Source organism: Microcaecilia unicolor, chromosome 1 (assembly GCF_901765095.1).
Source record: "Microcaecilia unicolor chromosome 1, aMicUni1.1, whole genome shotgun sequence".
Classification (NCBI taxonomy): domain Eukaryota; kingdom Metazoa; phylum Chordata; class Amphibia; order Gymnophiona; family Siphonopidae; genus Microcaecilia; species Microcaecilia unicolor.
The window spans coordinates 121,293,487-121,305,615 of record NC_044031.1 but is presented as its reverse complement, the minus strand read 5'-3'; the positions used below and the strand labels follow the sequence as shown (position 1 = coordinate 121,305,615).

Below are 12,129 nucleotides of genomic sequence, written 5' to 3'. Positions count from 1 at the left end.
GTTAACTCACATGTAGTAGGTGTTCTACCAGGACAGCAGGCCAAGTAATCTCACATCTGGGTGACATCATCCGACAGAGCCCAGTGCGGATATAGCCTAATGTATACAGACAGTAGAAAATTCTAGCAGTGTCCCACCATGCATGCATGGGTACCTTACCGCCTGACACATGAGTGCAGTTTCCTTAGTAGAATAAAATAGCTGAAGGAATACAACTTCTAGGGAAGGTGGAAGGGACTTCGAAAGAAAGATTGAGTTGGAAGCAAAAAAAAAAAAAAAAAACACACAGTAAAAATTTTTAAGGGGTTTGAAACATGCTTTTTCTAATGAAAATGATTAAAAAGAGTTTCCAGAAGGTCTTTTTTTGTAAAAGTGGGCTAAAAATACCCTATTTTTGGCATTTTTGCAAAAATCATCAACTTTACACTTAATTTGTGAACTAATGGAAAATATTAGGAGAATGAAATTTTATATTCGAAAACCTTGTGTTGATAAGTTGTTGTGTACAAAGTTTCACGTTTATCACACCTTTAATTCCAGAGATAAAAAAAGCCAAACTTTACAATTTTTTCGTGCCGCAAATTTTTCGGACCAAGGTTGCTCCATGTTTTCTTCATGGAAATCGCTCATGAAGATTTTTTTTTTAATTATAATTTTGTTTAATAGAGCACAAAAAGCTGTACAAGATGGCCAAGTTTTGTTTCTCTCAACAAAATATTGCCGGAGATAGTGTGTCTCAAAGTTGCCGAAATCTCGGAGTCATACCATAGAAGGCTGCAGTATGGGGTCAAACAGATTACTATATCTCAGCAAGTATTGCATCAGCGAACATAAAACTTTACCAATGTTCATTGCGGACACGTATGAATGTTCACAAAAAATTTCATCAAAATCCGTGATGGTCGAGCAGAGCACTTCTCTGAAATCAGACCACTTGAAATGGAATGACCCTTTTCATCTCTAATACAGCAGCAAACTGACCACAATGCCATCGGGACTACAACTGGACAGATTGGGGTTGGAGGCTCTGCCGTGCGGTAGGAGGAAGGAAGGAAGTCACGTCTCTTTGGAGCACACTACTACTCTACCCCAGATCCATGTCAACCGTCGTGTCCAGTGCTACAGGCGGTAACGCTAGGGGCTGTCCATATGTCACAAGAATCGATGCAGGAGACCTCAGGTGAAGGTGGCGTTACGCCTCAGCAGCTTTGTGGAGTTGAATCATCATGTGGAAGGGAGGAATCTCTTCAACACGCAACGGTCTCTCTTGAGTCTATTTAGGTTTTACTTGATCTCTCTGCTACAGTGAAGAAATCATTTGACGAGGTAACCTTTCTGGTGACTAAGATTAATAAATTTATCTGCAGCTGTAGAGGATTTTAAAATATTCCTCTAACCGCCGTTTCCAGAAAGTGCATGGGGACATTAAGTCTCTCCAGGACTTTCAAAATGTGGTTGCAAAGGACACATTAATACTCCATAGGAAGACTGAACAACTGGAAAATTTCAAACGACGTTTGAATCTTAAGATATTAACTTTTCCTCAAGCCTCAGGTATACTACCACTAGATATGCTTAAGAAATACTTTATAGAGATTTTGCAGTTTTCTTCTGAATTAATTCCCCCTTTAATTATTTATTGAATTTTAATTTTTACAAACAAATAAAAGTTTGTTAGGCAATACAGAGGAATAAATATATGAGAAGAAAAAGAAAAAATTACAAGTTGTAACATTATTAACTCTTCCTTAGACCACAAAAGAGACAGTTATCTGGGGGAGTGGTTTAGAAAACATGAGATTACAAATGAAGAAAAACAAAAATAGTTAAAGTCCAAATTAGCCTAGTCCTGTTCTTTTTTCATCATCATTCATTTACAGCTGTTTCAGATGTTTCAATCGGTCGGGTCGGCTAGATGGTTTTTTTGAGTCCAGAAAAATCCGTAGTTGATTTGGTTCAAAAAACACATATTTAATCCCCAGCATACGAATCAAGCATTTACAAGGGTAAGCTAATGTGAAAGTTGCTCCTATAACTCTTGCTTCTTCTCTTAAGGTCAAAAATGGTTTCCTTCTCTGTTGTGTCATTTTAGTCACATCAGGGTATATCCAACTTTTTTGACCACAAAATAAAGCTGAGGAATATTTGAAGTATAACTTCATAATCATATTTAAGTCTTGCTCAAAGACAAAGGATACTATCAAAGTCCCTCTAGTTGATATGTACATAAGTACATAAGTAGTGCCATACTGGGAAAGACCAAAGGTCCATCTAGCCCAGCATCCTGTCACCGACAGTGGCCAATCCAGGTCAAGGGCACCTGGCACGCTCCCCAAACGTAAAAACATTCCAGACAAGTTATACCTAAAAATGAGGAATTTTTCCAGTCCATTTAATAGCGGTCTATGGACTTGTCCTTTAGGAATCTATCTAACCCCTTTTTAAACTCCGTCAAGCTAACCGCCCGTACCACGTTCTCCGGCAATGAATTCCAGAGTCTAATTACACGTTGGGTGAAGAAAAATTTTCTCCGATTCGTTTTAAATTTACCACACTGTAGCTTCAACTCATGCCCTCTAGTCCTAGTATTTTTGGATAGCGTGAACAGTCGCTTCACATCCACCCGATCCATTCCACTCATCATTTTATACACTTCTATCATATCTCCCCTCAGCCGTCTCTTCTCCAAGCTGAAAAGCCCTAGCCTTCTCAGCCTCTCTTCATAGGAAAGTCGTCCCATCCCCACTATCATTTTCGTCGCCCTTCGCTGTACCTTTTCCAATTCTACTATATCTTTTTTGAGATACGGAGACCAGTACTGAACACAATACTCCAGGTGCGGTCGCACCATGGAGCGATACAACGGCATTATAACATCCGCACACCTGGACTCCATACCCTTCTTAATAACACCCAACATTCTATTCGCTTTCCTAGCCGCAGCAGCACACTGAGCAGAAGGTTTCAGCGTATCATCGACGACGACACCCAGATCCCTTTCTTGATCCGTAACTCCTAACGCGGAACCTTGCAAGACGTAGCTATAATTCGGGTTCCTCTTACCCACATGCATCACTTTGCACTTGTCAACATTGAACTTCATCTGCCACTTGCACGCCCATTCTCCCAGTCTCGCAAGGTCCTCCTGTAATCGTTCACATTCCTCCTGCGACTTGACGACCCTGAATAATTTTGTGTCATCGGCGAATTTAATTACCTCACTAGTTATTCCCATCTCTAGGTCATTTATAAATACATTAAAAAGCAACGGACCCAGCAGACCCCTGCGGGACCCCACTAACTACCCTCCTCCACTGAGAATACTGGCCACGCAATCCTACTCTCTGCTTCCTATCTTTCAACCAGTTCTTAATCCATAATAATACCCTACCTCCGATTCCATGACTCTGCAATTTCTTCAGGAGTCTTTCGTGCGGCACTTTGTCAAACGCCTTCTGAAAATCCAGATATACAATATCAACCGGCTCCCCATTGTCCACATGTTTGCTTACCCCCTCAAAAAAATGCATTAGATTGGTGAGGCAAGACTTCCCTTCACTAAATCCGTGCTGACTTTGTCTCATCAGTCCATGTTTTTGTATATGCTCTGCAATTTTATTCTTAATAATAGCCTCCACCATCAGTCATTGATTCTTCTAAAAATACTGTTAAATTTTGTATATCAGGTTCAATTCTTTGTGATGATGGTATATTCACTAGGTTAACTGAATCAGAAATTTCTCCCCGTTTCGGGGTAATTGGTAAATAGCAAATCTTATTACATGGAGGAATATCTGTTGGAGATAATTTCAATATTTCTTGTAGGTATTTTTTGAAGAAATCGTAAGGTGTCAATCCTAGTGATTTTGGAAAATTCAGTAATCTAAGTGCGAGACGTCGATTATAATTCTCTATTTGTTTCTTTTTTGTGGCATGTCAATACTTTATCCTTGACTAAAACATCCACTGTAAATTTCACATTGTTAACATCTTCTTTTACCTGAAGAATTTGGTTTGTAGATTCAGTTTTAACCTTATCGAGAGATTCAGAAATCGTTGTCAGTTTACTCACTATTGTCGACATTTCTCTGGTTGATTTAGCCACTTCAACAGTTAAATTCTGGACCGCTTTCCAAATAGCCGCCATTGTAACCTCCTGGTGAGTCTCTTGCTCCGAGTTGTTTTTCTCTGCGTGTCCAGAGAGGAAACCGCCGAGTAGGTCTGTACTGTTAACATCTTCGGTTCCAGCCTGGCCTACTGACTCTACCCTGGATCTCGCAGGACAAGGAGGTGGGTTCAGCTCCGGCGGCGATAAGGTGGCATCCGGCCCCAAGAGCGGCGACGCTCCTCCGCCGTCGAGCGTTTGCTGAGTTGGAGACTACTTTAGGGACATTGGCGGTTGTCCCTTCGTCATTCCCTTCCTTTTTGTGTGAGGTATCTCAAGGAAAAAGTTAGAGGAATTGCCAGCAAACAACCGAATCGCTCATGCAGCAAGCTAGGACGCCATCTTGCCACACCCCCTACACCAGGTTTCAGTTGGTTTAAATCCTTGCACCCAAATTTGGGTGCCTAATTCCCCCTTTAAATAGGTATTCTGTGTAGATGTTTCCTGGAAGAAAGATCAGAGTGAAGTGCTAGTGGAGCACCATAAGGAAAAACAGTTGGACTTGGCTAATATTTCAGATATTCTTGAGGAATTTCAGAAATAAATTTGAGATTCACTGGTGGTCTCATTTGTTTTTGAACAGGATCTGAATAATGTGTTTAAGATCTATTTTTGCCATTCAAAGGTCCTTTTCTATGGACTAAAAGTGTGGATTTATCCAGATGTGACCAAAATGACTCAAAATTGTAGAAAGACTTTTTTTGGCCTTTAGACAAGAAACTTTAAATCTTGGAGCTATTTTTAAGTATCCATGTAAAATGTTTGGTGCGGTATGTGGGGTCAAAATGTCTTTTTTGGCCCCTGAGCATTTGAAATCCTTCCTGGAACTCAAGAAGGTTGTTTAACTGACTGGAGAGTAAATTATAGCAACTGTATATGGTGTTAAGGCCTTTACTTTTATATTTTTTCCTAAATAGGATTTCCTTCTCCTTTTTGTACCACTCCCCTACCTTATGGTCTAAGGAAGATTAAATATTTTGCCTGTATAAATTATTTTCTTTTCTTAGCTGGGAGTTTTTTTCTGGCATTGAATGTTTTTAACAAGTAATATGCTTGTGTACATTTAATTATAAGAATATAAATAAAAGTAAAAAGCAAGGGGGACAGGGCACACCCCCTGTCAGGTACCGCAGTGTAGTGAAAAAGATGTTGAATACTGACCATTAACTTTTATGAAAGCTACGAGATGAGCTTAAGTACTAAAGTATCGCCAACAGTGGCCAATCCAGGTCACAAGTACCTGGCAAGATCCCAAAACAGTACAATCCATTTTATGCTGTTTATCCTAGAAATAAGCAGTAGATTTTCCCCAAATCAATTTTAATAATCGTCTATGCACTTTTCCTTTAGGAAGCCGTCTAAACCTTTTTAAACCAAGCTAAGCTAACTGCTTTTACCACATTCTCTGGCAATGAATTCTGGAGTTTAATTACATGTTGAATGAAGAAAAATGTTCTCCAATTCGTTTTAAATTTTCTACTTTGTAGTTTCATTGTGTGCCCCCTAGTCCTAGTATTGGAAAGAGTAAACAAGCGATTCACATCTACCCATTCCACTCCAATCATTATTTTATAGACCTCTATCATATCTCCCCTCAGCCGTCTTTTCTCCAAGCTGAAGAGCCCTAGCCGCTTTAGCCTTTCCTCATAGGAAAGTCGTCCCCCATCCCCTTTATCATTTTCATCACCCTTCTCTGTACCTTTTCTAATCCCACTATATCTTTTTTAAGATGCGGTGACCAGAATTGAACACAAAATTTGAGGTGCGGTTGCACCATGGTGCGTTACAAAGGCATTATAATGTCCTTATTTTTGTTTTCCATTCCTTTCCTAATAATACCTAACACTCTATTTGCTTTCTTAGCACACTGAGCAGAGGTTTTCAACGTATCATCAACAAAGACGCCTAGATCCCTTTCTTGGTCAGTGACTCCTAACGTGGAACCTTGTATTACATAGCTGTAATTTGGGCTCCTCTTTCCCACATGCATCACTTTGCACTTGCTCACATTAAACGTCATCTGGCATTTGGATGCCCAGTCTCGTAAGGTCCTCTTGTAATTTTTCACAATCCTCTCTCGATTTAACAACTTTGAATAACTTTGTGTCATCAGCAAATTTAATTACCCCCAATCTCTAGATCATTTATAAATATGTTAAAAAGCAGTGGTCCCGGCTCCAAGATGGCGTTCGTGAGAGGCGCTGTGCTGTGAGCGTTTTTAACTCTCAGCTGACCGGCGCTAAGCTTTCTTTCTAACCCCTTAATCAATGAGGAAACGAAAGGGGAAAACAGTGGCTAAAGCCTCCTCTAGCCCGGGTTCTATCCCTGCTGCGCGTCAGACCACGATGGAGACGTTTTACACCCCAACACATAGACTACAGTTACCGACCTTGGTTGGGTCTCCGGGGGTCCTTTCTGGAGATCTTAGCTTAGAGACGGTCTCATTGAGCCCGCCTCAACAAACGGCACCTCCAAGGCCTGCTGGAGCGATTGTCCCGCAAGGAGAGCTGCTGCAGATATCGACAGCATCTACAGGAGGCCCTACGGGAACGTCAACGCCGGGAAACTTATCAACTGAAGGTGGCCTGAGTGGAATACCTCTTCAGGCATCCCCTATCCTGGCGACCCCAGCGACGGGTCCTGGAAGATTTGTAAGCCCTGCCGTTGTTACATTGGAAACCCTGTTGGAAGCAATCCAGGCTTTGAGTTCGACTGTGCAACAAACTAATGATTTGCTTAAAGCTGAAGTAGCTGAAAGGAAACTTCAACACCATACATTAGACGAAAGGGTGAAGATACAAGAAGGAAAATGTGAGTTTAATAGTTCTGAGATTAAAAAGTTAAAAGTGTGCTCTGAAACCTTGATTGCTGATACTGAAAAGACTCAGAAAAAGACTGAGTACTTAGAAAATCAGTTAAAACGAAATAATCTCAGATTCCTGAACTTTCCAAAGTCACCAATGTTACCTGCAATAGAAATGTTGAGAAAATAGTTCTTGGAAATTTTGGGAATACCAACTGATTTATTTCCACCTATTATAAAGGCATATTATATTACAGGACAGAGAGTACCGTCTGTCCCAAGTGTATCACAACATTTAACTGAGTTATTGCAAACCTCTTTGGAGGTAATTACAGAACGTACAACTTTATTGGTAACCTTCGCGTCTGACAGAAATAATGCTTTGAGGCTCTACTTCAGAAACATTTCTCAACAATTTCTAGGGTCTAAGATACAAGTTTTTCCAGATTTAAGTAAAGCTACTCAGAGGCGGAGAAAGGAATTCCTAGTGCTGAGGCCACGTATCTTAGCATTGGGATGCACTTTTACTTTAAAATTTTCCTGTAGATGTTTAATTTCTCTGAACTCAGTTAACAATGTGTTTTTTGACCCTGGAAAATTGGCACAACTTATTTCCCATAAGGAAAGTGACACAGCTGAGCGGTCCTTGACTGCTCCAACAGGTAGCTAAAACCGCGGGTTGTGTAACTAGTCCTAGCCTCTCATAATATTTCTTTTTGTTAAAGATTGAAATAATGTTTCTCTTTAAATAATTTCCTTATATCTTGGAGTTATTTGTGGACGAATTTAAATGTTATTTTTCCCGCTATTTAACTTGAGTAAGTATGGTATGATATTTTATTTTTCTGGCATTTATTTTATGTAAATGTATAAGTGAAAATGAATAAAGAATAAAAAATAAAAAAAAGCTGTGGTCCCAGCACAGACCCCTGGGGAACCCCACTGCCTACCCTTTTCCATTGAGAATACTGAACATTTAACCCTACTCTCTGTTTTCTTTTAACCAGGTTTTAATTCACAATAGAACACTACCTCCTATCCCATGCCTCTCCAATTTCCTCTGAAGTCTTTCATGAGGTACTCTTGTCAAACGTTTTTTGAAAATCCAGATACACAATAATCGATCGGCTCACCTTTATCCACATGCTTGTTCATCCCTTCAAAGAAATGTAATAGATTGGTGAGGCAAGATTTCCCTTCACTAAATCCATGTTGACTTTGTATCATTAATCCCTGCTTTTGAATATGCTCTGTAATTAGTAGCATATAGTAGATGCAACCACCAAATAAAGATGTCTGTAAATCCCATACGTTCCAGAACGGAGAATAAATACTGCCAATGCACCCGTCTGGGTGCTATAAATCAAATGTATATTTGCTTAAGTTGTCCAAAATATGTCACCCAGCAACAAAACCTGCTTAGTCCTCATGGAGGACTAAAGTAGGCAATAAATGCTTAAGCCGGGTTGCGAAAATCTTATATAATAAAAAATAAAAATAAAAAATCAGACCCTAGCAATGATGCTGGTCTATATGAACTACAAAACTTAGAATCATTCCCAGGTTTAGGTAACAGTTACTGTTGCCAAAATTCCAGGTCAATGGCAATTCAGCACTTTTATCAAGTTAAAAGTCCCCCCCCCCCCCCCCCCCCCAAATAACACTGGGGCTAATATGGAGAAAAGCATTTCTAAAATGTATTCGTGAAGCCATCAGGCCCCGGAGCCTTTCCATTAGGCAAATCCCCAATCATCTCATGAATTTCATCTAATTCTTTAGGTTTAGAGAGGGCCCGTTTCTCAGATTCTGATATCATAGGCATATCTATGCCATCTAAACAGTGTAATATCATGCTCCGGAGTGCAAAGCAATTCACAATACTGGATGAACAAATCCTGCATAGTTACATTTGTATCCCACATTTTCCCACCTATTTGCAGGCTCAATGTGGCTTACATAGTACCATACAGGCGTTCGCCAGTTCCGGTATAAACAGTTACACAGTGATGTTATGGTAGAACAGGGTTCATGTGGAACAAACATATTAGGGAATCGTATAGAGGAAGAGTTACGTTATGGCCATTACGTTCTTTGGTTTGGTAGTGTTGCTGGGTTCAGGTTATTTAAGTAGGGTCGGTAGGGTATGCCTTTTTGAGCAGGTAAGTTTTTAGTGATTTCCGGAAGTTTAGGTGGTTATATGTTGTTTTCACTACTTTTGGTAGTGCGTTCCATAGTTGTGTGCTTATGTATGAAAAGCTGGATGTATAAGTTGATTTGTATTTGAATCCTTTGCAGCTTGGGTAGTGGAGATTTAGATATGTTCGTGTTGATCCGGTTGTATTTCTGATTGGAAGGTCAATGAGGTCTGTCATGTGTCCCGGGGCCTCGCCATAGATAATCTTATGAACCAGAGTGCAGACTTTGAAAGCAATACGTTCTTTGATTTGTCTCATTAATCCCTGCTTTAGTGTACAAAGTGCCAGCATCATTTTGAAGGAATGAAATGTAGTTACAGGACGACTGTTGTTTAAGCTTATTGTTTAAGCTTAAAAGCTACAAACCTAGTAGCATTATTGCCAAACATTTTAAAATGAGTGTGGTGGACCTTTAACATCTGCTGAGCAACATCAGCCAGCTAGAGATTGTTAAGTTCCAGCCGAAACAGATATGCCGAGCATTTAAATCAGTTATTCCCCCTCCCCCCATGACAAAATTATGTTCCAGGCTCTCCAGTTGCTATGTTTAGCCTGCTCTTGCTTAAACTGAGTTTTATGCAAATGGGTCTCTAATGCAATAAGTTGTCCCTGCTCGACTGCTTTGAGACCCTCCCAAAGAATCCTAGTATGACTGAGCTGAAGACAATCATGTAAACGCCTCTCTGTGTATTATTTTCCAGAGCTGAAAGAAAGGCATCTTTTAGTCTCCATTGTGGGGCTGCTCTTGCCTGCCTCGAGATCTGCAAGATAAGCAATTCAGGGGGCATAGTCAGACCTGGTACAAGTCACAATAGTATGAGATTGATCAAGTTGGACAAGAGAAGGATCCCCCAACTAATAATCAATATGAGAATATGTCCCACAGACCTTAGAATAACAGATACAATCCCGAGCAACAGGATAAGTGTATCTCCACAGGTCCACAAGATTCCTCCGAGAAACAAAATTATGTTAAGAGATTTTGATCTCTCTGAGCATAATGAATCACATTGGCTGAGTTATCCAATTTACAGTTCATAGGGAGATTAAAATCACCCTCCCAAGAAGGAAGCCCTCAATATACCGTAGCAAAAGTTGGTCCAGCTGCCTCAGGAACTCCCCATGATCTGAATTGGCAGACCTGGGGCCTCAGAAGGAAAGGAGGCTGAGCCGCAGCTGGCACAAGTGCCCTTGATGCCTGAGTGGCGTGTAGCTGAAACATCTGCACCAGCTCCTCCTTGAACATGGCCTGTTACTGCTCATTGAGGGCAGGCATTGGCAAATGCTGGGGAAAGGTACCAAAAATAAAAACTATGAAGAAAATGAGAGAAATTAAGGGAAAAGACACACAGGAAGGCACAGAAAAACTAACTTAATATACGCTGAAGAGAGAGCATGAAGATGCAACTTCTGAGCTCCGTGGATAAAGAAAACAGACTCAGGAAACTGCGCATGTGCAGTGGGACGCTACTAGGATTTTCTACTGTCTGTATACGCTAGGCAGTGTCTGTACTGGGCTCCATCAGATGACATCACCCAGATGTGAGAATACTAATGGCCTACTTGTCCTCGGAGAACAATAGCATCCATATACATTTGGCATTCCACATATGCACATCCTGATATTTACATCTTGCAGTGTATGTGAATGCAACACTCCTCCAAGTTCCTGTATGATCTCTGCATAAATATCATTTCTGCAGCCAGCATATACCTGATGCACTACAACATACATATGTTTCTGCACGCTCTCACGTATCTGCATACTTTTTATATAAGATTTGCAAATTATTTCTTTACTGCCATGAGGCATAACATTTTAGGCATGCATTAGGGAACTGCTCTACAGATGCCTTCTTACATCAGTCCTTAAAAAATGGTGTTTCTGGGGATGTGCTTAAGTGACGCGAGTAAAACATAAGTACGTAAGTAATGCCATGCTGGGAAAAGACCAAAGGTCCATCGAGCCCAGCATCCTGTCCACGACAGCGGCCAATCCAGGTCAAGGGCACCTGGCAAGTTTCCCAAACGTACAAACATTCTATACACGTTATTCCTGGAATTGTGGATTTTTCCCAAGTGCATTTAGTAGTGGTTTATGGACTTGTCCTTTAGGAAACCGTCTAACCCCTTTTTAAACTCTGCCAAGCTAACCGCCTTCACCACGTTCTCTGGCAACGAATTCCAGAGTTTAATTATGCTTTGGGTGAAGAAACATTTTCTCCGGTTTGTTTTAAATTTACTACACTGTAGTTTCATCGCATGTCCCCTAGTCCTAGTATTTTTGGAAAGCGTGAACAGATGCTTCACATCCACCTGTTCCACTCCACTCATTATTTTATATATGCCTGTATCATGTCTCCCCTTATTTGTTGGTATATAAATCTGTGTCCATTGCATTTGCAAAATTTTTAAACAGTTTGACTGCCACTGACAAAATTCATATAAAAATTTGAAAACTCAGTTTTTGAGCCACCTTTTGTGCAAGATTTCTTCTGATGGGAAAATATTTGTCCAGTTTTTACATACAAGTTTAATTACTTACTCACCAATCTTTTTGCCATCATCATTAGTAACACAAATTCCCACAGGTACATTAACCTCACAGTCCTGCCCCTTCTCTCCTTTCAATGCACGAATACTGCAAGGGAGGAAAACATATTGAAAAGCGACAATTATAGTACCATAGATAATTAAAGAATGCAAATATCTATATGAATCAGACGTTTAGTTTGCTCAGTGTATAGAGGTAAGCAGATGGCATTCTTCAATGGAATATAATTTTCAAAAGCATCTTTGCAAAAATACACTTTCATTCCCATAATAAAGGAAATTCCCTAATCTCTTACTCATCCTGTCTTACTCATCTTGACTAGTTTGTAATAAGCTTTGTCAAGCAGGGATTACCTCATGCATATGATGGGGGGATGGGATGACTTCCCTAAGAGGAAAGGCTGAAGAACCTA

At 40.3% G+C, this 12,129-nt stretch overlaps 1 protein-coding gene across 1 annotated transcript in view; it reads right to left on the bottom strand.

The window, feature by feature from the left end:
• Window positions 1-12,129, bottom strand: part of LOC115468148 (cilia- and flagella-associated protein 69-like) — a 640,933-nt gene that overhangs the window by 30,813 nt on the left and 597,991 nt on the right. The window contains 1 exon segment of the mRNA XM_030199696.1: window positions 11,713-11,804. Coding sequence (XP_030055556.1) covers window positions 11,713-11,804 — 92 coding nt within the window.